Below are 25432 nucleotides of genomic sequence, written 5' to 3' on the forward strand. Positions count from 1 at the left end.
TTCTATTATTTTTACAACCCTAATACTCATCACCTGTGGTTTTTGATGTGAACGATACAGCTCCCCATCCAGGGCTCCATCACTCCAGGGTTAGTTCCATATTTAAAATGAAAAAAATTATTTATATATGTTTATTTTTTTATGTCATTTTTTTATGGGAATTGGGCTCCCCTGTGTTGGTACTGTTTAATAATATGTGGGTGTACACCTCGGCTTGCTGATGACGTTGCATCTGTATCTGATTGGGTATCCTGTTCAATGCCCACATCCAGACTGCATATCGGCCATCTCTAAAGATTTTAAATATGATGTTTCTGAAACTCATTTTGAAGCCAACAAAAACTTTATTCCATTTGTGAAATGACAGAAAAAGTCATCTTGTGGATGGAAAGCCAACGTTTTGTACTGTGCATCAGAGAAAGGAGGAGACCATCACAACCAGGAAGTAAAAAAAAAGTTTTCATTTTTTTATAGAGAAACCCTCATATTTGATATTCACATTTCTTCACAATGTTTGACTCAATTAAAGTAGCATTAAAATGTCAAATGAGTGAAATCTTCTCCATGTTTACAACTTTAACTCCATCTGCTAATGTCATCTTAATAATCTCTTATTTCAGTGTGTTTGAAGAAACCTGACAGATAGTAGGAGTGTGTTTGCCATGTCTTCAGGTTACAGAGATTCTTCCAACTAGGTTTATTTTCTTGATATGATCACACAGGAAGCATCATGAACAACTCAGTTAAATCACTTTATGACATATTTAAAGGAAACAAACAATTCATCCAGGTTTCATCTTGATCTTTGCCTTAAACTTCTGTAAACTCTTTTTGATGAATTGACCACTAGGTGGAGTGAGAGGTCAGTGACAATGTTGTCCATTCAAATGGCGTTTCTGATGCATTTCTCCTGCTGTCATGCAGCATGACCAGGAGGAGTTGTCTCCTCCTCGGTCTTCACACCCCGCTGTGGAGGTGAGATCCCCTCAGATCAGATGAAGAACAGCTCACACTCCTCTCCGAGGTGAGAGGAGCGATCTGCTTTGAGTTTGCTGAGGGAACAAAACACCCAATCAGATAATCGGCTGCCGAGACGACACTTCAGGGAGGGAAAGAGAGCCGGAGCGAACGGGAACGGCTTTGATCTGCCGTTTGGGGTTTTCCCTTACCTTCTGCTGGCTAGTCGACCTTTTTAGAAAGAATAATAAAAATAAGAATTTCCTCAAGCTCTTCCTTTCATCTCCTACATTTTTCGTCCCTCCTCCGTTTGCTGGCTCTATACATTTGCTCCCAACATTTTGAGCATGTATGAATAATTCACTTTGATGACCAGAGCTGTAGAGAGTGCTGTTCGTTAGCGTAGAGTTTGGCTCCGTTTCGCTCAACACACAACACTTGAGTTCCATCTCAGCTGTCCGTCTGTGCGCTGGTGACATTAGCAGCTTGTTTCCGTCTCGTTGCGACTCGCCACTCACCTTACTGGTCAGCAGCGGCTTGATCTCGGTCAGCTGTACGTCCTGCAGCTCGTCCATCTTCCTGATGCTGAGAATCTCTGCGCTTGCTGAAATAAAAAAACAAAACAAAAGGAGAATAAAATCAAACTGAAAATAAAACATTCAGGAAAGCAGAGCAGCGAGAGTGCTGCACCGTTCAACAACACGGTTTAGACCCGTTAGGCATTACATAACCATCTGGATGTGATTTTTAAGCTCAACGGTAATCACTCTGCATAAGATCCAGGATGCGGAGGAAATCGAATCAAACGAAGAGGCGTCTCTTCTTAAAGATGCCACTCTGTTTGTGTGTGCATTGTTTTCTCAAACTAAAAGAAGCAAAGTTGGAATAAAGCATGAATTTGTTTTGGGTTTTTTTGCATCTGTAGAAAAACTGCTAATTGTTAGCAGTTTCTGGTAATTGCTCATTTGGACTGATGATGACAATAAGAGGCAATAAAAAAAAATGAATCTAGCAGGACTAGCAAGTATCAGCATCATTTGACAAATTTAGACATATGAATCATTTAAGTTGCTTTTAAGCTGCAAGGGGATCAATCAGAATCTGACTCCGGTGACTGCCACTGTGGAGGCTTCTCAGCAGACTATTTTAGGTCATCCTATGACATCTTAATCAGATTTCCTGACTTCAACTAGGCCACTTTAAAGCTCTCTTTTCTTCCTCATTTTTGGAGTCATTCATAGGTGGACTTTAAGAGAGGAAACAATGTGGGAAAACAGAGTTTCTGCAAGTCTTACAAACTCAAATTTAAGACCTAAATTTCAACTTTAATGGTCTTAAAATGTCTTAACACCAGCATCTCTAGAAAAATGTACGAACTTTGACCACCATCCATGACAGGCGCATAAATGTTAGCTAGCTAGCTGGCAAGGGTATATTAGCAGCTACTTAGCGGTAGCCTCAATTGTCTCGAGTCACATAACAACAAGAAGTGTCACTCAAACTTTTCCCTGATAGAAAAGTCCCATGAGAAGAAAAAACAACAACAACAATAATATACTTGATAAAACTTTTCTGCCAAGACAAAATTTAAAACCTGGGTAATAACAATTTGAAGGCCAACCTACTTTATTATAAATTTAAGACATTTTAAGGCCTTGATTTTAAATACGTTAATTTAATTTAAGACTTTTTAAGAAACAACAAAAATACTTCTCATCTCACATGTGTTGTCTTATGCATTAAGCAATGTCACCGCAAAAAACAAACAAACAAAAAAACAAAAAACAAAACTGTTGAAGCTCGTTTGTGAGCGGGTCAATTTCATCTCAACTAAATAACATTTTACAACAACAACAACAAAAAGCAAAGCAAAAACAAAACAATTACATGACTTTTTATACAGGTGACCATTTCTAATGTGATTTTTAGTAGAATTTAATAAATACTCATAATGAGTGTTTCATTTATCAGAATGAACAGAAAAAGACTAGCAGGTTGAATGTCTAAATTACATTAAAACAAGTCAATTAGCCTTTCTGTTCAGTACCTTACTAAATAACCAATGGTAAGTGTTTAAAAAGCACACGACTCATTTGCATTCATGTGTCCACTTGCTGCAGCCTGTTTCTCTTCATCTTTACATCCCACATGCTGATTAATAGTAAGTGATTCAGCACAGCAGCATAATGACAGCACAGCCAGGGATGACATCTTGAGGGAAAGGGCATCCTTCCAGCCCACACAGGTGTTGCTGCAAACACACAAAGACAGACCGGGCAGACTCGACAGGATGCTCCGAAGCCTTCCTCATTTGTTTTCTCCTTGAAGGGAGCAGCTTGTCCCTGCACTCGATTATAGAGCAACAACAGAGACAGAAAAAAATACCCCGCCTCTACCCCGAGACAGCTGCTGAAACGCTGCCTGCAGCTCAGCCTCGCCTGGCTGCAGGAGGGGCGGACAGGAAGTAGTGTTGGATTACCTGGCTCAGGTTGCAAATGATCGCACATGAAGCCTGGTCTTTGTCAGTGCCTCAAACTGCCTGAAGAGGTCAGATCACCTTGTTATTTAGAAAAAAAAAAACAGTCTTCATACAGAAAGACGACACTTCATTAAGAGTCAAAAGCTCTACAGAAGGGAACTCTGAAGGACATAAAACAAGTTTTGAAATTTTAATCAAGCGCATCAGCCTGTGAATGTAATGTTCAATAATAGCTAAATGTCCAGGGTGTACAATAAGAGAAATAACCAACCCCAAGGATAAAAGCGTTTACACAATGGATGGATGGATTCTTTCATTAGAAATTTAAATACACACTATTGTGCTTTTGTTTATGAACTGCTGATTGTGCAGAGGTTTTGTACGTCCATTTAATTAGGAAGACAAATTGATGTCCATTCCCCGTTGACAAAAGTCAACAAAAGACTGAAAGAGTCGTTTATTTAAAGAATTAATTAAGAAAATTAATTTGAATAAGAACATTTCAAAATTTGGATTTACGTTTTAAGTATACCAGAGCGCGCCGGTCCATTATTCACGGATTTTTCTGTGTAACATAAATTATTTGTGAAAAATTAACGATCTTTCACATATTTACAATATTGGAAAGAAAATGCAGCTTGTGAAGCTCAGATACATAGACACAACGCTACTGGCTAGAGTTTACAAAGCAGCCAATGCAGGAGCATCATTTATTTTCCCTGTCGTTGACTGGCTGTAGAGTCAAGAGCAGCAAAGAGAAGCTAACATCCAAAGTCTTGGATGCTACCTTCTGCATCAGTGCTAAAATGGCTTCCACTGTCTGTATTAGAGCATATTAAGGTGTATTTGGAGTTTTAACTATTAAAATAGGCAGTTATAAGTGTTTTTTGAGGGGTTCTCAACTAGCTGCGGATTTTAGTTTTTTGCGGACGACAGTGGAATACGCAGTTGGAATTTAATTTACTTGCTAGCGACTTTTGGCCGTAAAGTTTACACAGTTTCTACTCAAATTGTGGTTAAACTCTACCCAAATGAAACATTTTGAAATTAGTCCATCGGTTTTATTCATTAAATTTAATTTTTTTAAAAATCGGTATTATCTGTGTGTGATTTTCACAAACAAGCACACTGGCAAAGCTGTTCAAACTGCTATATAAGTGTATTTGTTCAATTAAATGTACTACTGCTACCACATGTATTGAATGTTAACTATTAATTACATAATATTGTTCATCTAGTTTATCATCCATGTTAAAAAGAAACTAAAAATATGAGCACATTGTAACTTTGGCATTAAGCATTGCTGAAATTGAGTAAACCTGTCAAAATCAACTGTAACTAGGAGGCATGTAAACATTTTCCCTGATGCCTAGCTAGCAGGTTTTACTTTAGCATTAGCGCTGTCATACACTCTTAATGCGTACTGTGACTAAGAAACTTTTTAAACGAAGTCCTATGACTTAGGAAGCCATAAAGACCTGCCTTACTGTTCTTAGCTGGAGGCTGCTAACCGTGGATGAGGAAAACCGTTAACTAAACCAACATTTTTACCATTTTATTAGCATTTTAGCTAAATGCTAAAAAATGTTTTAAGCAGGAATTGTTAGCCAAATAAACTAGATAGTGCAATAACAATTGAACAATTATTGATAATTACATTGAAAAATTGTACTGTCACAACTCAGAGAATTTAAATGATCAAAATTACAGTAATTCCTGTTTAAAGCTCACAAAAGGTGAGGAAATGCAGTCAGGCATTGGGGACCAAACCAGCTGCCGGAACGGAGCAGAATCACTTCCTGAGCCTGAGCCAATCCTCCCTGAACAACCTTGAGGGGCTGGTGTCGAATAACTTTCAAGGTTGCCGACTGATGAGCCAACTTCCAGCAGGAGGGGTCCTGCCGCCATGACGCCGCCAAGCAATCACGTCTGCCTCGACCTCAGATTAAAGCGACAAAGGTCCGAACAGACATCTGCCTACTGACGGATTATTGGTGTCAGAGGTCGCAGCGCTAAGTCAACAGACTGCGTCTCGCACGAAAACAACCAGCGAAGCAGATGGACGCAAGGCAGCAGAGGCTTTAGATTACATAAAACAATCAGAAAAAACATGGAAAGATCCAGTGCAGAAAGTCTTCAGCGATCACAAATAAGAAGTGAAAACACGGCCGGAGAAATCCCTGCTGACAAATCCGGCTCAAGTGTGGAACTGAATAATATTTAGACAAGTGAGCATGGGAGAAAAAGAAAAAAAACAAATATTCAGCATGCCTGGGCAGATTGAACGGATCAATCCAATACTTCCTCTGCCACAGAAAGTGGGATAGAGGCAAATGCGGCTTTAATTGTAGCAGGAAAGTCGGTAATTGAGGCATTAAATTGGAGATAAAGGTCAGCATACGCTTTAAATGAGACACTGATTGGGTGGCTTTTTCTGTCCCAACCCTACTGATGTCCTACAAATGGGTTACCCAGACATCCTTCAATGTGATTTGATATCTCCTGATATCAAATCACAACTTAAAAAAAAAAAAAAAAAAAAAAACACGCAAACACCACCACAGTGCACCCATTTCCTTCCCACTGCATGCCAGCTCCACCGCTCGGCATGCACAGCTGTTGCCATAGAGACAAAGATGGTTGCTGATGTTCATTCTAAACTGGGATAGACCCATGGGACAGATGTGAGGCAAGGAGACGAGCGATGGAAGCGATGCTGCAGAAGAATGTCTTCACTTTACAAAATCCGTTTACCTCCCGACAATCCCCAAACGAGACGCCAATAATAATAATAATAATAAAAGAAAGACGGTAAAGCGAGGTGGAACCAGATCAGAACGTTGTCTCCCCGATGACAGCGGAGAAATCTATTTGCAAGCTGTGCAGCTTGCCCCACATTCACACCATACCATGAATGTGGAACAGCATGAGGGGAAGGATGAAGAACTGATCGTGCACGAAACCCTCCATCAAAGAGTGGGATTGCCTCGCTCTTGCAAAATGCTTCCCCATTACACCAGACTTTTGTTTATAGGTGATGAACCAACATACGGTTACATGGTTGGCCCGAGAATCCTGTTCTCCATCTCCATTCCCCTGTATGGTGCTCTGTTGCAAAGGAAGCCTCAACTCAGCTGTAATTATCACACCACGCAGCGAGGGGCGAGGAGGTTGCAGGGGACGAAGAACTGAGTCGAAGGAGGACCTGGTGAGGGTGGAAGAGGTCCGTTTTCACAGTCAGCGATACCTGTGAGAGATGGGCTGTTTGTGCAAAGACGAGCTCAAATGTGTCGGTTCGATAAACGGATAACACGTTTAATATCCCATCTCCTCTGTACTGAGCAAACATTTCTGCTCTCCAACGCATCAACACATTCAGGGGTTTGGATGATGGTGCAACAGGAAGACGGATTTGTGTGTCGGACCACCTGCAGAGCACAAGTGTTTTAGATTTCATCATGGTACAACAACAAACATCCAAGTTTTTTTATTGAGATTTTATACAGACCAAAGCAATGTATCCATAAGTTACTGTTATGATAGTCCTGTGGATTCATTTTGATCGGGGAGCAAAACTGCAACATTTGTTACATTTTCAGGTGGAGTGGTTCTCTTTTGCACTGTGTCAAATTAACCGAAAACCTCCTCACCTGTGGGGCCGCTGCACTGAGAACCACTGAAGAAAACGAATCAAAAACCTCTGAAGAAGACACTGAGCACAACTTCCTACTTCAAAAATGGATTTTAGTGGTTGTTGATTATTAGCGGCAGGCCTAAGATGATCACAAAAAAATCACCCCAAAATAAATTTAGGTTTGTAGGTCTTATGTGACAAAATGTGAAAATGTCCAATGAGGATCAATACTTTTGTAAGGTATTCTTACTCTTTTCGGTTCAGGAGGCCAGAACGTGGCACCGACCCACTTTTAGCCTCTTCAATTGGTACCCATTCCCACAGCAGCTCTCCCTGACGTCATTATGACGGCGACTCTTCTGATTTCAGGGTCACAGAGGTGACCGGCATCAGCCTGACTCGGCCACAACAACGTTGGGCTAACCTGCTGAACTCAAACTGCTGAAAGAGGATTATAGTGGGAACGGTGGCTGAGTGACAGGCTGTAGTTAGACCCAATCTGCCACCTGAAACACTCACTCATTTGAGAAAGCATAGTTCGGAATAGTCTTGAATTTCAATGCAAGACAATCTTGGTAATGCCGTTTAATCCTACCACACAGATCAATCAATATATTACATCATAATTCTTATGATTTATTTATTATATTTACTCGAGCCTAGAAAACATTCCTTTATGACGCATAGCTCCACTTGAAGCCTGCTTTAGAAGTTGATGTTTTGGGAGTTTCTTGCTTCAAAGCCGTTCATAAATTTACATAAATCTCACGGAAGGTTATGCAGAAAACTTTGAAGCTTACAAAAACTCAGAATAATAAACATTGTTTTAACTGCCTGGCACCGAGAGTTGTCAAGTTGTTATGGTAATCGCTATGCCATGTATTAAGTCTCTGGCGAGAACAAAAAGGAGAAAGAATAGATTTTTTTAAATTGTCCGTTTAACATGTCTCATCTTTTATCCAAAGCTCGCTTCCAATTGGTCGAACAACACCTTGTGACGTCTCCTGCCTCAAAACCAGAACAAAATGTCTTAAATGACTGAATCAGAGTTGTCCATTTCTGCCACTTTAAATGATTTTGTTTGCACTTTGCTAAATATTTAATTTATTTATGTTTGGGTTCAAGTTTCTGCAAACACCAGACCTCATACAGACTATCGGTGACTGTGTGAGGTTTTTATGCCTTTTTATTTTTGTGTTTTTATCACATGAAGAACTTCGAACTGCTTTGTTGCTGAAATGTGCTCAACAAATAAGTTTGACTGAATGACAAGTACATCCTAATCCTGAGAAAAACACCCAAATCTTGTCATTCTTCCCTTTATGTGAGACTATTCCCTCAAATTCATCTGTCAGATTGATTTTCTGATTATGAAACCGACTAATATTTGGTAGATTGTAAGATTGGTTTATAGTCTTAAATTATTCAAAGTAACATAATCAAGTTACATTCCATCCACACAAAATCTGAATTATGCATTGGAGTTTTACTTACAAGCTCTTTTTTCTTTTCCCTTTTAGAGTCTGGAATTGATTTCACCATAACTTTGTGTTATCAGCTCTGATTGTATTTGACCACCATCTGTACAGTGATGGCTTGGTTATCACAGAAACCTAACATATGATTGCAGCTCTCATTTTACAGTTACTTTCCAACCTAAATATTACTTCTGCAAGTAGACTGGGGACACAAAGTCCTCACGCTTCTGTAGGTCTTCTGGGCGACAAAACAAGACCAGACAACGTCTTCCGGTCGTGTTCAGCTGGGAAACCTCCAGGATCACGTCACTGGAAATTTCCTTATCCCCTCTCCACTCTCCCTCCTGTCCCCCCCCACACCAACGACTTTTCGTAAGTCAGTGTTTACTGTTCTGGGTCCGCAGAGACAGCCATCGGCGGCGGAGTAAAGCTAATGGACTGTGACGAGGCTCAGTTCCAGATTATTGCTCCAACACGGCTCGTTTGGTAACAGAATTAGAACGGGAAAAATCCGTTTGAGCGGGATTTGAGCCCCCGCCTCCTCCCATGCCACTCATTAGGTCAATAACAAAACACGGGTGAAGTAACGGTTCACTGATCATCTCACTCATGTTGTGTTGTATTGAAATCAAGAGGCACAAAGAAAGAGAAGACCCTGGAAGCAAATCTGATCTGGGGGTATAATCCTCTCCATGGTGGAAAATGTAACCACCAAAGGTCTCCTGCTGGCATTTCCAGCAGACCCCACTCAGACGAAGCGCAGCGCACATCCTCACACAGCTCCACCCCCCTGTGCTGCGCGTCTGGTTAATTAAATGACAGCTTGCTCTCCTGAGGCGCCGTCCTCCTCCTTGCAGCTCCCAGGACTCTCCTGACACAATCTTCCCGTCTTCAACAGACAATGTGACAAAAAAAGAAAAAAAAAAAAAGAAAAGAAACGATCAAAAGACCCTACAGAACACCCACGTTTGAGTTTAGAAATAAAACTGAGAATAATGTGACAGGATGCTTTGAAACGGCAACCAGAACAGGGAAGTAGAAAGCTTGATTAAGTTTAGAAAAGATAGAAAAAAACAAACCTTAAACATGAATCTCACTCATTGATCTTTCCAGGATTAAAAGGGTCTATAAAAAACTAAAGAGTGCATTACTATAATTGTCGGCGCCTTTATTAAATAAGCTCCATCTGAAGCCAGTGTGACGCAGTCTTCACAGCACTTTAAGCTCTCCATCGTCCATAACGCAATACAGAAGTGATAGAAAATAAAAAATGTTGCAGAGGTTGTACTCGAACATGAGGCATTACAGACACCGGATCGATACTCCAGGCGCTGCTGCTGAGGTCTGAGAGCCTCAGCAGCCAACACTGCCGACCCCCGGATCATTAAATTTACTCCTAATGTGGACGTCTTTATCTCTTTTAGGCAGCCTACAAATAAATCCAAGGTTGTCCTTTTGTGAGGCGAGTTTTATTTGATTAATTTAGGATATGCCTCAATGAAAGGCCATTAATTCAGCACCTCAGGCTTTGTGGTTTACAGCAGCTAAAAACAAATGGAAACACCCTTAATGAGAGCCATTAAAGCTAATCTTTTGGTTTCAAAAGATGTAATTTTAATCGAGATCAAACATACTTTTATATAGCTCTAAACTATTTATTTCCCTTACCCTCTACAGTTTGGAAATGTGATCCTAATAAATACGGCCTACAGTGGACCACCGCCTAGTCCGGGTTGAGTATTCGTGGAAAACTTGCGTATGCGTGATTTGTTCATAGAGCAAAATATTCCAAAGAAAATGCAAGTCAGGAAGCTAAGATCCCTAGCCACGATGCTACTCGACATGCCATTCTCTGGAGTTTACAAAGCAGCCAATCCAGAGGCAGATACTCTTTTCCTTTGGCAGTGATTGGCTGTACCACGGCCCAAGAATGGAGATGAGGAAGACTGTGGATGTTAGCGTCTGTGGTATTGCCAAGATGGTTTCAGCTTTATGTATTAATGCAAATTAAAGGTATTTGGTGTTTTAACTATTTGACGAGGAGGCATGGTCTGATATATTCCATAGTCAATTGGCCTAATAGGAGTGCAACACAAAGCTTTTAGGAAATATACAACTTAATTCTATATGAAGGCTATGTATCTCCATAATTCGTAAAGACAAAGAAAAATAAAGTAAAAAGTAATGAAATTGCAAGACAAGGAGGCAAATTTACTCTGCAACAATAATCTTAGCTAATTTAATTATGTGATCCAAAATAATCTTTGAAAATTGCTGAAGAATGGAAAACAATATCAGAAGAAACGCCCTAAAAGAAAAAGAGTGCTATTCAGACTGAATGGCCCTGGTGAGAGAAACAGAGTCAGAATCGTAAAATCCAGTCTTTTTCCACTCAGTAAACGCACCATACTTAAGCCCTATGAGGTCACGCTGACAAAACCACTCTTGTGTAAAAGACGCTACTGATTTTGAGAATCAGTCAAGTGTTTAAAAACACGGATCCCGAAGATGCGTAAGAGGTGGAAGAAGCTCCTAAAACAGGAAACCGTATCCTCTATGACGGTAAGTCAGGTGTTAATTCAGACTGATACTTTTAAACATTAAATAATGCTGCAGAGAGGCTGAATCCATTACCACAAAGTTAGCTCTGTTTTATCCATTTCAGCTTCCAGCGTTCGTCTGTCATGGAACATTATAGTTCTGGAAATCCTGGCAGCCTTTTCATGACTCCAGAGTTCAGGTAAAGATCTACATTCTCTAAGAAATATTAAAACTTACGCTTTATAATACAAACTGTGCTAGCCACTAAAATAAGATGGTAGTTGTTTAAAATATGTTCACTCTACAGTCACTTCCTCTTTGCCATAAAATGATTTAAAGCAACTCCTCTCTCACACAGTGTGACGTCGCTGCTTAGTAAGCAACTAACAAAAAGAAAACAATATGTATATTTTGAGTTGAGGCATCACAAAAAAAATGGACGTGCTTTGAGTCCTCATTGTGACGAGCTGAACTTCCTGTTGTATCAGCGCTCTTCTCCAGGTCTGCATGCTAACAACCTAGAATCACGCTGTTGGGAAGCTAAATGTCTCACCAGTCTCTCTTGCGTTCTTCGCTGCAGCGATCGGCCGACAGGCCAGCTGAGACCCGGTGAGTGATTAAGCAAAGCGCTGACAAGAAATCACTTAACCTGATGACTGATTAGAAAGATCCACAGCCCTCATAACGCCCGCGCTGCGGTGTAATTTAATGACAAGAGATAGCTGGATTTGAACAGAAGCTGGAAAATACAACAAGTCCAAACAAACAGTTGCGTCAACGAACCATTTGCATTCAAATGTGCATTTCAAGCACACATCTGAAAGCGGGAAAATGTCTTCAGTTTTTTCAAAGCTTACAGTTTTTTGTGTAAGAGTGGATATCATTTAGGGAATTTTGTCAATATCATAATGTAAAGTTGGGAGAAATGCTCTTTTTATCTAGGTATTCTGTAGTAAATTTTAACTTATGTTTTCTGCAACTGCATCTGGTTTGAAGGAACACAGTGTGGGGCTATAATTTTAAATCAAACTATGAAAAATATTCAGACCATAGGAAACTCTGATTACAAAGTCATTCAGCAGTAAAACCCACCAACTTTGACTCAATCAAAATGAAAACACGTTGAAATGTCTGGTGAAATATTAATTACTTTAGTAACAAAAGGAGGACGGACAGAGAACGACATTATAATTTGACAGAAAATGGCTTCTTAACTGGCAGGGCTTAAACCCTGCAAATGTTAAAACGACTTAAAAGTTTTGTATGAATTACAACTTCTCAACTGTCACAAAATGTATTTATTCCTTCAAGAAAATATGGTTTGCAGTGTAATCCAATCAAAGCAGTGGATGTATTCTGGTAATAGTCTCTGTTATGCCCAAGTCTGTCTGAATTAAGCCATTCTGTTCTTATTTCGGGTTCATTTTATGCCACATGTGCCCATCTTCTGCAGCAGGTAGCCTGGTCCTTAATCCAGCATGCACAGGTGAGGGAGTGCATCACTAAGGTAATTTAGATTAAATTATATCTGTACCGTTAAGCCAGCCAAGTTTATTTGTATAGCACTTTAAGCAACAAGGCAGTTCAAGGTGATTCACACCATAAAAACATAACATAAAAACAACTAACATTACACTTTATAAAATGCTATCATCAAAATAATCAAACATGTAGATCAATGCTCTACTAATCAAAGGCAACTCTAAACAGGTGAGTTTTTATCCTTGATTTAAATGAACTCAGTTTCACCTAGTTTTCAGTTTTTTGGAAGTTTGTATCAGATTTGTGGAATGCTGCTTCTCCATGTTTGGTTCTGATTTTGGGGATGCAGAGCAAACCAGAACCAGAAGACCTGAGTGGTCTGTAAGAGCGATACAACGACAGGCCTTTAGTGTATTTTGGTGCTGTAAGCCAGTCAGTGATTTATAAACTAAAGTATTTAAAGTATTTTAAAGAATGTTCTCTGAGCCACAGGAAGCCAGTGGAAAGACTTCAAAACCGGGGTGATGTGCTCTACTTTCTTATTTTTAGTAAATTATAAAGGGTATTGACTTTTTAGGCAGAGCTGTGAAGACAGTATTGCAATAATAATTGCAACTAAAGACAAATGTACAGATGAGTTTCTCTAGATCTCGTTTGGCGTTAGTTCTTTAATCCAAGTGCTCTTCAGGTGTTAAAAGGCCGACTTTGTAACTGTCCTTATGTGTCTGTGAACGTTTTAGGTCAGAGTCCATCATTACTCCCAGATTTGGAGCCTGATCCCTAGTTTCTAGCTGTAACAGCTTAAGTTCACATCGTCTTCAAAATGAGTTTAGAGAATCTCTACACAAAAGTATTTTCTACATAAGACATCCTCTTAATAAATGTTACACTGGATAGTCTAATTGTATTGCATGTCTTAACAAAAAAACGAAAAACCCATACAAGACGTCTGTCACTGTAATGTCTGTATGCATATCAGCGAGGAAAAGGCTCGTTCATTAGCAAAGACAGAAACTGGCACAGCATCACGGACTCTGGGTTGCACTGCCTGCCAAAGGGGAGGCCCTCCTCTAATCACTTAGAACTGGAGCCATGTTGGGGGAAAGCCTCGGATGCTCTCATCCATCTAAACAGCACATGACCTTAGCAGACTGGGCCTGTACGCACTGCAGCCACACAAACACATCCATACACATTTCTTACGACACTGGGCAACAAACTGTAAAACACCTCATTACTAGGAGATTCTAAAGATTTAAATGAATTTAAAGGGCCCAAATTGTCCTCCATCATAAAACAGCAGTGTTGGACTTTGTTCATAATGGCATATCCCTCAAATTATCACATTGGGCAAGATGCACAATGAGAGAAAGCTTCAGAAATGCCATACTTTCCAAAATGTAGGCCATGATTTCCAGTGGCAGGCTTATTTTATTATACCAATACAGACTCGGGCAGCGACACCAATATCTTCCACTGGCGGAGCGATGTTTCAGACCAGCAAACTGGAAACTATTTAATCATCATTCCCGTAAAAGAGAGGGCAGCGCACGGAGCAGCTGCGAACTCGGTAGGGTTTAGCTGGGATGTGAGTCAGTCCTCTCCTGTCCATCCCTCTTCAGTGCATCCATCTATACAGCCTCACAAAGTTACCAAGGATTCTATTTTAGTCAACTTCATGCATGATTAAAAGGACAATTTCTGCAGTGAGTTGCATATCAATTTTATGGGAGTCCTTCAGATTTGCGCACAGAGGCTCTCTGGTTGTAACCAAAGACTGCAACGTAAAACATGAAACATGGGGGTGAGTCAGTACCCCCTTGTCGACAGACAATTAAAATTCATTTGAAGTCTGCTTTCAGAAAAAATAAAAGTATTTATCCTGTTGAGGAGATTGAAGAGGGTAATTTTTTAATCAAGCAGTCAAGAGCCCCCCCCTAAAAATAAGAGGCATCACGATCCCAAATCATAAATGATGCGTTTTGAACATTTTCACAAGAATTTAACTCAATAATACATGGGAAAGAAATGCAACTACAAAGGAAGTATGCCATGGTTCAAGTACATGGATACAAATTGTCTTGTTTACCAGGATAAAATATAAGCGGGCAGGAACAAAATTCCAATTCATAGGAATTAAGACAATGCCCTCTGTAAGGTTACCCTCACAGTTTATAAATAATTTGCTAGATTTTCAGAAATGAAGCTGCCATTGTCAAATCAAAGAAGGAATTGAAATGAATTCATAACTTTTGGCTAAACTGTTTGTCAGTGTGCTTTGACGATGTGACCCCTCGCATGGTGCCTCAGAGGCAGTGGGATGATTTAAATCCCCTACTGTCTTGGTCCTTGCAGAAAACCTATAAGAATGCAGTTTAATCTCAGCTTGAGATATTTTTAAAGGGGATTATGTATTCTGTTAGGTCTAGGAAGACGGTTAGAAATTGGGTTGATCACCTGTAGATTGGAAGACAATGGGCATCTACAACATTACCATTTGGCAGTGGGGCGTGAAAGCAGGAAAACCTGTGTGAAGTCAACATTCTCCAACACTCCACTTCTGAGCTCTCAACCTCAGTGAGTCATGGAACAGGTTGGAATTGGAGATGTTCCTAGCGCAAGGCATTCTGGGTAAAAACAACCAAAACAATCACACAACTCTAGCGCTTGCAGAAGAAATGGTTCGTGGTCTTTTACCAAAGACAAAAGAGAAAACCTACAACTGCTGAAAACTCTCATGCCACTCCATTTTTTGTTTGCATTTTGTGAAGGAGGGAGTTGTGCTCAGTGTTTTCATGTCATTTCCTTCAGTGGTCCTTGGTGCAGCCCCACCGCAACGAGCGGGTGAACAGTTTACTCAAAGAGTTAGGTTCGTTTGATACAGTGTAGTGTGATAGCAAACTGCGCCAGCTGAAAATGTAGTGAATGTTGCAATTTTGGTCAAACTGAGTCTACCAGACTCAGTTTACCAGACTAACAACCTCAGAGTTAAAGAGGCCATTTCTACAGACCTGAGACAAACAATCATGAACACACACTTATATAATACTGCTCAAAAAAATAAAGGGAACATTTCACTTGAATTTTGTGTGTGGCTCCAAATCCAGGCCTCCATTGGTTAATAAATTTGATTTCCATTGATGATTTTTGTGTGATTTTGTTGTCAGCACATTCAACTTTGTACAGAACAAAGTATTCAATGAGAATATTTCATTCATTCAGATCTAGGATGTGTTATTTGAGTGTTCCCTTTATTTTTTTGAGCAGTGTACTTAAGGGTGATTAATGGTTAGTTTCCACTGAGCGGTACGACATGGATCAGTTAAGTTCAGTGTGCTATTTTGTCTGATTCCATTGTAAAAGTGGCTGATATCATACCATATCTCATCCCCTTTACCTGTAGCTCCATAGGACAATGGTACAGTATGGTTAGGGTGGAGTTACAGTGCATTGATTTGGGGTATGAACAACGCGTTAGACGTTTGGGTTCAACCCCGTCTGCCCATTAAGAGTCCACTTGCCAGTTGGAAACTAGGCATGAGAGAAACCAATTAACCTAATATGAATTGATGTGCACAGCAGGAGGAATGTGGGAGAACCAGGAGAGAATGCAAGCAAGCATGGGGAGATCATGCAAACTCCATGCAGAGATCCAGCAGCTTCTTCCTGCAAGTTGACAGTGCCAAGAATTGGATGAAAATAAGTATTGGCAGATAAGGCTTTACAAAAACTAGAGATGGGAAATTGGCCACAAAATTCTTTAGCAATGCATCTTTTGCTAAAGGATAAAAAACGCAGAGCAGATAATTGCTAAAAAAAAAAAGAAAAAAAAAGAAAAAAAAAAAAAAAAAGAACATTGCCAACAAAAACACCAAAAATAAAAAAATAAAACATCTCTGTTCTTATAGGTGAAAGTGAGGTCTGAGCCCAGCTGAATGTGCCTCTCCTGGCTGAGCCCCTCCTTCTATTCAGCTATAAATAAAACTGAATGGCTGCCGCTGTCAGCCCTGCACTCAGAGCTGCTAATAGAGTACCTGTCCCTCCGCCGCTACACTAAGCGAGCTGCAGGTCTGTCGGGATTTCCTCAGCCATGGTTGGCCATGTAGAGAGGACTGGCAAAGACAAAGTGTCTGAGAGACTCTGAGAGTGTGTGTGTGTGTGTGTGTGTGTGTGTGTGTGTGTAGCCAGTGGATGTGAGGAGTGCAGTTTCCAGAGCAGAGGAGCCCCGCTGGAAGCCCAGCAGGATCCGCAGAGCGCGGTCAGACAAGGGCAGATGTGGCGACAGCGGCGAGGCCATCTGTAAACCCTGCTCACGAATTGACCGACTGAGACAGAGAGCGCTCGACGGGATGGGCCGAAACGTGAGATACAGGCTTCAATAAAACATGAACACAACACTGTGATACCTCTACTGACAGGCTGGCTGTGAGAACATGAAGAGCTTTACATCCCAACACGTCATATTTCAGTGTGAGAACCAGCACTGGGAAGGCTGTTCCTCACGGGAACGCGCCTTCGGCTAATAGAGTTATCCGTGTGGTCAGCCTGGCCGTCACAGTGACTGATTACTGACAATTCAATCTCCAGAGAAACGCCGGGAATACTCCTGCACCGCCCCGCCTTTAGCAAACACTGGCTATGGAGGCCCTGAGTGTCCTTGGCAACCACTCAAGAGGAGGTCCCCTCCCTCCGCCTTGTCCTCTCCTTGCCAACGCCATCCAAAGCTCAGCTGGTGGCGGCCCTGAACTCAAATGACCTTTCAGACATCATTTACATGAAGTCATTCTGCTTTCATGACTTGATCCAACATGTGGAAAACAACAGGCAGCCGAAGCTTTTTGTGTGGAAACAAAGAGTAATATAAACCATGGAGATAAATCCATCAACAGCAGAATAAATCAATAAAGATGTATGTGGTGATAGACACGTGGTCGATATCAATAGATAATTTGTCTGACAGAATCTTCAATAATTTCACTCCGATCAGGACCGGCTGATCGGAGCATTCGGGGGGACGTAGGCAGAGAAAATGCTTTTGCTGCTCAACCTCTCAAGGCCAGCTAAGCAAGATTGGTGGCATCAACTCACTCACTCACTCACTCATTTGTTACCTAGCAACAACCTGTTGAATAACGTGGGCGCCAGCAGTTGAAGTTTTTGACCAAATCATAATTGCTTAAAAATAAACAACAGCGTGGAGTGAAATGTCTGGATAAAAGAGAAAAGGTCAGGGTACCAGTTTGGCAATAATTATCAATATCTACCAATATGAAATTGGAAATATGTTGTGATACATTTTTCAGCAATATCGTCCAGCCCTACCCATCCTTAGCAGACACACACATGAATCTCCAAGTCCTGGCTCACACTCCCTCCTGAGAGATCTACCGCCTCGTAGTGAAACTGTGTGTGAACGTTTTCTCTGTGGGCATCAGAAAGAAACCTGCGGCCTGAGCAAGAGCGTCTTCAAAACACCAACAGTCAACATCCGGCAGGGCCAGACGAAATCCCTCAGGAGGACGAGCACACTGTAATGCAGGTCAGCGAGTCTTTATACGAGGCTCTTGTGACAACATCACTTTTAAACATCAGGCTCTGGAGAAGTATTCATGCCCCTTTAACTTCACTCTGCAAGACTTTCTTCAGCTGAACAGAAACAGAACTGAAGTTATCATTTTTGGACCCAAAGAGGAACCATCAAGAGTCAACACACAGCTTCAGCAGTTACTGTTAAAAAAATTTATCAGGCCTGAAATCTGGATTTAGTCATGATGGACTCAGGCCTGAGCCTTCAGAGTCACATAAAGACAGTTACAAAGTTGCCTTTTATCACCCGAGGAACATTTTAAGGATTAAAAGACTAATCTCAGGGGTGCTGTGGTGGTGCAGGGACAAAGCACAACCCATCTATTGAGCCCTTAGTCCTCATGCTGGTGGTTGCAGGTTCAATTCCTGGCCTGGTGACATTTGCCGCATGTCTTCCCCCGCTTTCCTTTTGAACTACTTTCAAATAAAGGCCACTAGAGCCAACAAAACCTAAAAAAAGGACTAATCTTGCAGCAATATCTAGAAAAACTCATCCATGCATTTATCTTTAGTTGCATTGATTACTGCAACATGCAAGGCAGAGATGTCTTTACATGTCTGCCTAACAAGGAGAAGCAGCATTCAGGTTTTACGTTCCACTACATCTGGAACAAACGTACAGAAACTGCAAAACAGACGAAACACTGACATTCTTTAAGTCATGGCTAAAAACCCACCTGTTTACACCTGTTCTTAACTAATAACAATTGGAACATCAATTCTAGTCTGAAAAACAACTTTTCATTTATTTTGTCACTAATACGATGCTTTTTATGCTTGTTTATAGTGTTAAAAGCCACGGTTGAAAGAACACCGCGAGAGGTTGTGTTTATAGTATGGACACAGAAAACAGGTGGAACAACAAATCAACTTGTTTTCCAACCACATATATTCCTGCTCTACTTTGTGTTGGTCTATTAAATGAAACCTCAATAAAATACATCAAAGCTGGTGGTTGCAGCATGACAAAGTGTGAAAAAGTTCCCAGGCAGTGTATTGGGGGGCATGTGAATCCTGGATTTAATGTTTTGGTTCAACTAGCTTAAAACCTGAGCTTTGTTTCTCCCCACCCCCACCTGCTGCCATTACAGCTGATACTGAAAATGGAGACCGACAGAACCCAGGCTCCAGCAGGGGAGCCTTCCACCGGATGAAATCCAAAGACTCTCCTTATTGCCTCACTCAAGATACACCGTCTCAGATACAATTCGAGCCATTGCCTCGCTTTTCTTCTTCGCCATCAGGAAACTCAGCATTCCCATCGTCCCAACAATCAAATAAAAACATCAAAGAAACCTCTGGAGCCGTCTGAAATTCCAGCCGGCCTTGTTCCGGGAGACATATATTCTCCTGGAAGAGGTAGTGTCCGTTGCTTTAGCAACGCTTCGGCTGTAACTCGAAGCTTGGAACGTCTTAGATTACAAATGACTTCTAGTTAAAAACGTGCTGCGGCTGTGCAGAGCAATGGAGCGAAGGGTTATGGCTGACATAGGCACATAAAAAACAATGTTGACCTGTGGTGGCGCAGGGGTTAAGCACAACCCACATATGGAGGCCTTAGTTCTCGACGCAGCTGTCACAGGTTCAATTCCTGGCCTTGGCGACCTTTGCTGCATGTCTTCCCCCTTCTCTCGTTACCCACTTTCCTGTCAATTAACTATCAAATAAAGGCCACTAGAGGCAAAAAAAAATCTTTAAAAAAAACAATGTTGACCTTATTCTCATGACGAAAAACAAACGGCAAACTGAGTAGATGATAGCAGGCATTTTTGTTTTTGAGAAGGTCAGAGAAGAAGTCCACTTGAAACTGGTTGTAGTCATGAAAACTGGTCAGCATGGACTTGTGTGGTGACCTGTTAGTAAATCTAATCATTAGTAACTGACCAGAGAAGAGCCAGTAACCAAACTCAAAGTATATCAAAGTTTTAAAAAGTTGCAGCATCAAAACTTTTTGACATTTTCCGTCTTTTTAAGGAGACCACAGAGAGAGCAGCGGCATGACGGAAGTTCTCACAAATACCAGCGAACTATCCCCTCTCCCCCACCTGCGCCATACGCTTTTTTTTTGTCACCTCTGTAACCTTTGCTTATGATAAAGAGAAACTTTCAGGGATGAACAATATATGAGTGCCAACATCAGTTTCAGCTGATATTAGTCATTTATCAGTATATCTTAATGTACCGATATTGGCACAAACTTTCATATCGGTGCATCCCTAGAAACTTGTCTTTAAAGCAGCGGTTGCTATTGTTCAGATAGCCTGACTAAGTAACGGCTAATATCAAGTAGAGAAAAAGAAATGTCCTTTGTAGTTCCGCAATGGGGAAATTCTGCTGTAACAGAGAAAAAGTGACAATTGATTAATATGTAAAACTTTAATTAAAAATAGCATGCCATATCGTAAAATTTACAACATTAAATACTCTGTGGTTCCTAAAAAATTGAGTACTACAATCTAAACAAATGTGAAACTGAGTAGGATCATTTTTATTTTAAAAGGCACCAAGTATCCATGTGTACTTAAAAACTGATATTACTGATAATAAAAATTGATAAGAGGGGAGATGTTATTAAAAATGGATTAATAAATTAATTAACTGATTAAGTTCTTATTGCGACAGACTTGCCACTCACCAATACAGAAATGGCTAACTTTTAAGTCTTCTCCCAGTAAAGACTTCCACACAGAAGAGTCTTGCTCCTAGTGCAACCTCATATAATCGGCATGGTGCATTCACTGCTCAGAAAAAGACGTAGTTTTCCGAGTTTCAAGTCGTTGAACGGCACCAGTCAAGTTTAAGATCAACAAATTACGGCCCCATCTGTCAGTTACTGTAGTAGTTTTTATTAGTTTATTTTATTTAAGAAGCCAGATTAAAAAGCCATTATGATTTAATGACGTTTATGAGAAAAAGTTAAACCTACAGTTTAAATGCACGTATATAAATGTTGCACAGTAAACAATGTAACATGTTTCTATTTTGAATGAGTATTTTTATTTAGAAATATGAAAACATCAAGAAAACTCCAGCTGAACATTTATTAGAGAATATGTAACTTTTTATTAACAATAATTCAAACAACAGCTTTAGAGTCTGTGCATGCATCAACAGTAAGGTCTGACCAGGCCTTCCTGTTACAGGTGTTTCAGGTTTGGTTCTCTGTGTCAAAACATGGATCGATTTTTGGCCCAGCCTGAATTTAGAAACAGCAAAAGCTGAGGTGAAAAAAAACAAAAAACAAGTCAGACTGACTGTCAGCATGGAGGCTTAATTACTGTCTCTATCCCTCCGCTGGGTGTTACGGCCTGACATTCATCCCCTGCCACTGCTGCAAGGAATCCTCTTCCACACAAGAGCATTTCTGCCTTTTTATGTGCTCGCTAATCCCTGCAATACATCAAGTTTACACTGTAATCCAAGCTGAAAAGGGGTTTAATATTGGTTTTGCTTAATGCGGACATCCTGAAATTATTTCACATGGTTCACGGATTGTGTTGTTGTGACAAAGAGGGGCCAGGCGGCAGAATTATTCTCAGAAGTGAACAGACGGGGCCGTAATTTGTGGATCTTAAACTTGATGGGTGCCGTTCAACGACTAGAAACTCAGAAAACTACGTCTTTTTCTCATCAGTGAATGCACCATGCAGATTATATGAGGTTGCACTAGGAGCAACACTCTTCTGTGTGGAAGTCGTTACTGTGAGAAGACTTAAAAGTTAGCCATTTCTGTATCAGTGAGTGGCAAGTCTGTCGCAATAAGAACTTAATCAATTAACTAATTTGATTCCCATTCTGATGATTAATACTTTTTAATATTTTAATATTATTTCCTTTTATTTACGGTTTTTATTTTGGATATTTGAATTCTCTTTCATTTCCAGTGTGGGGTGTTGCGAACAAAATGAAATGACAGGTTAGTAGTCTTTGACAATGTGGATGAAGATTATTATCCCATTATCGATACATTTCTTGAAAATGGTCTCAAAACAGACAAATTACCATCTATCGCAATAATTTCTGGGCCAGTTCATCATCTAGTAAAATGTATTCCGACAGGCTTAAGTGTTCTTGCGTTGTTATTCCATTATTATCACATTAGCTGAAAATCATCTCAAAAATATTATTGTTTATCGCAATAATGTCTGACAATTTACCATCCAGCAAAATTTGTTGTTATCTTAACAGGCCTAGTGAGGAGTTTAAGATGAAGTCAGAGAAAACTCAAATTGTTTTGGAAGCAATTTGAAGGGAAGCTGTATTGTCTGACTGCTGCCACAAATCAATTCAATTCAACTCAGACAATCAAACTTCAGCAGTTGCTGCTCATTTCACAATTTTAGCATGTTTTTCTATCATGGGTCGTCTCATACCTTTCCCACCTAATAATTAGCCCCACCCCCCACCTCGAGGACATTCGTTCACCAGTTGAAGGAGTGACTTGGCCTGGGGCGGACCTGGGCAGACAACAGCAAGGCCGGCCAGCAAACCCGCTCCGTTTCGTTCTTTTGAACCCTTCAGCCTCTTTCTGTCACGGAACATGCTGGATTTATAAACACTGGGAGGCTTTTGGAAATCTCCAAGTTAAGCTAAGGATCTGCATAATCTCAGGAATGCAAACGGAGGCTGATGTTTTTAGTCATGTTATTGACACTATTAGCGCTAAACCCTGCAATATAATCCCCAAATGATAACAATTTAGTTTTCACAAAGTCTGTTGTGTAGCGTGATGTCACCTTTGCTACTTATTTAAATCATTAATAACAGCTCATAGGGGGAACTTTTTTTTATGCTGTTTACTTATAATTTTTTATAGACAAATTGGAGTTGGCTAGTATTTTTCTCAGTAGGTAAAAGCTTAAAAAAAATAATATCTTATGGGTGTAACTCTATGTAGGGTGCTTTTGCTTCAGTCTCAACACACTAAAGCAAAATGTTTCCAACAAAATTAAACACCCTGGGGACAACATGTGGATTAATAAACAACTTTTGACCGTCCCGTTGGTATGGCAGTGGATTCTCAGTGTAATAATCAACCAACACACTTCGACAACATGGCCGTAAACCTCTTATTACCCCGGAAAGCCTGATCCTGTGGAAAGACGCCAGCTTTGGTGCTAATCCGTTATCTGGTTGCCTTTCTAGGTGGAGCAACGGTCCTCAGCGGTTAATGTTGCGAGTGTCAACAAACTCATGGTTGCTGCTTGTTGTGCGAGCTGTACACACTACTCATACTCTGCTAACCATGTGACGCGTACGCTGTGGGAGATAGAGAGCATGACTCAAACAGCATGACGATGAAATATGGACTGAAGAATACAAATGGATTTGAAGAAGTCAGCAAAAAAAAAAAAAAAGGTCACAATGACCTTCCAGTGTTACCATCTTTCAGTAAAATTAGAGATAAGTGAAATGATGTGTGTCTCTTGTGGTTTTAGTCTCAAACTACACACTGAGGCCAGCAGCCCACGTGGTGGTTTTTGACCCTGCCACCTGTGTGACCTTCGTGTGTTGTCCTGCTGACATTGGAGTTCATGACGTGTGAATGCAGTGAGCCGATCTGCTTGATAATGATAGATATTAGCAGTGAAAATAGATTAATTCTGACACAAATAGATCAAAACTTAGTTTTGTTTTCTTCACAAAAAGAAAGCAAATCTAAACATCGTGATCGTATAGTCCCGTCATAATCAACTAGTGAGAACTTTTATTTTGAGGTTTACATTCATTATGTTTCACTATTATTTTAAAGTTGTATGACGTATTCTGCTAAAATCACGTTTGCTGGGAAATGTGTTTCGGTAAGAGGTTGTCATAAATATAACCTGTTAGCTCGTTTTTTTTTTTTTTTTTAGCTCGGTTTATAAAAAGGTGAACGCATCGTGACAGGCCTTGTTCTATTTTTTTCCTGTAAAAACTAAAGCTAATTTAATTCGTACAAGATTACAAATAGATATATATATATATATTCGTACTAAGTATCCCGATAAAAAAATAAAGAAACGAGCTCCTGAGTGTGTTAATGTCGCATCTCTGTGAGAGAGGAGCAGCACTCGAACTCGATCCAGTTCAACTGCAGTTTTTCTTACTGAACCGCTCCACTATGTCTCATTTCAGCCCTCCCGGGGTTCAAACATGTGGCTTTAAGCGGTAAATTGGGACTTTTTTGACGCTTTCACCACGAACGCAGTTCGCCTAAAATAACAGGGTAACATATAGACGAAAAGCAGAGCAAACTGTGCTGTATCCAGAAAGCTGAGGTAATCCGCCTGTAGCATCGGGCACATCTGTAACTGTGGTTAAATTGAAGATGTTCCGGGGTAAACACGGACATAACACTTACCTCTTCGGTGAAATGAGCTTCCGGTGAAATAAAGTTTACTCCCCGCTTGATAAATTGCTGAACAGCAACAAATAAATGTATATTTTAAGCTGTAGAAAACAAGCAGCTTCTGCTTGCCGCTTCCTCTCCACGACAGCCTGTATATCTGAGTGACTGTGGGCGGAACTACACGCTGCGGAGGAGACACAGCGGAGGAGCCAATGAGAGGAGGCGGCACAGCAACACAGATAGAAGGAGGAAACAGGAGTTCTCACTCCGCTCGGAAGAACAGGCTCACTTAAAAATCACAGTAATTCAATTTAAAAAGGAAAGCTCGCACATGACTTGCCATTTCAAATACATTGATATGCTTCCAGGGACTGTTTCTGTTAATTTTAATAGTTTTAGTAGCTAAATAAAGAAACGCCGATTTAGTTTCTCAGAAATTACAATACTTTGCAAGAACAACAACAACAAAACATTCAATATATAGGTCTTATCGTCTTATCTTATAGAAAGCTGGCTCTTCAGAGTGCTGTTTCCTTTACAATCCATATTAGAGAATTTTGCGATATGAGATAATGTGGCTGAATATTGCGATTACCTGAAATACATAAACTAAGACTGTTATGTCTTACTTCTTCAAATTTGTTCCTGATGTAGACTCACAGTAAGTTAATTCAACTGCTGAAAAAAATTGATGGTATATAAAAAATAAATTGTGGTGAGATAACTTTGTTGAACATTCTAATGGCTCCGAGAACACTTTCTGCTGCAGTATACTCCAAACATAAATATACAACTGCAATAAACTGCTGAACACAAGGTATTTAGCTAAAAATTACTGCAGTTTGAGCAATTCTTTGCAATACCAATATGATCTACAGTCATAACAATAAATTCGTGTCTTCTTGATTAGCCCTAGTATTCATTCATATTGTTTAATTTAGCTT

General features: G+C 40.3%; 1 protein-coding gene across 2 annotated transcripts in view; it reads right to left on the minus strand.

The window, feature by feature from the left end:
- The window catches only part of ndrg3a (ndrg family member 3a), a 53086-nt gene extending 28428 nt beyond the window's left edge, over positions 1–24658 (minus strand). Inside the window, exons 1-2 of one of the 2 annotated variants that reach the window (XM_015011417.2) lie at positions 24501–24658; positions 1476–1561 (exon numbers count right to left, since the gene is read on the minus strand). In XM_015011417.2, the coding sequence (XP_014866903.2) occupies positions 1476–1532 (57 nt within the window). In that variant the 5' untranslated portion in view covers positions 1533–1561; positions 24501–24658. The remainder of the gene's footprint in view (positions 1–1475; positions 1562–24500) is intronic. The other variant, XM_015011419.2, reaches the window with a different exon arrangement.
- Positions 24659–25432: the final 774 nt, after the last annotated feature.

Source organism: Poecilia mexicana, unplaced genomic scaffold (genome assembly GCF_051168715.1).
Source record: "Poecilia mexicana isolate PSO_F unplaced genomic scaffold, ASM5116871v1 scaffold_5, whole genome shotgun sequence".
NCBI lineage: Eukaryota > Metazoa > Chordata > Actinopteri > Cyprinodontiformes > Poeciliidae > Poecilia > Poecilia mexicana.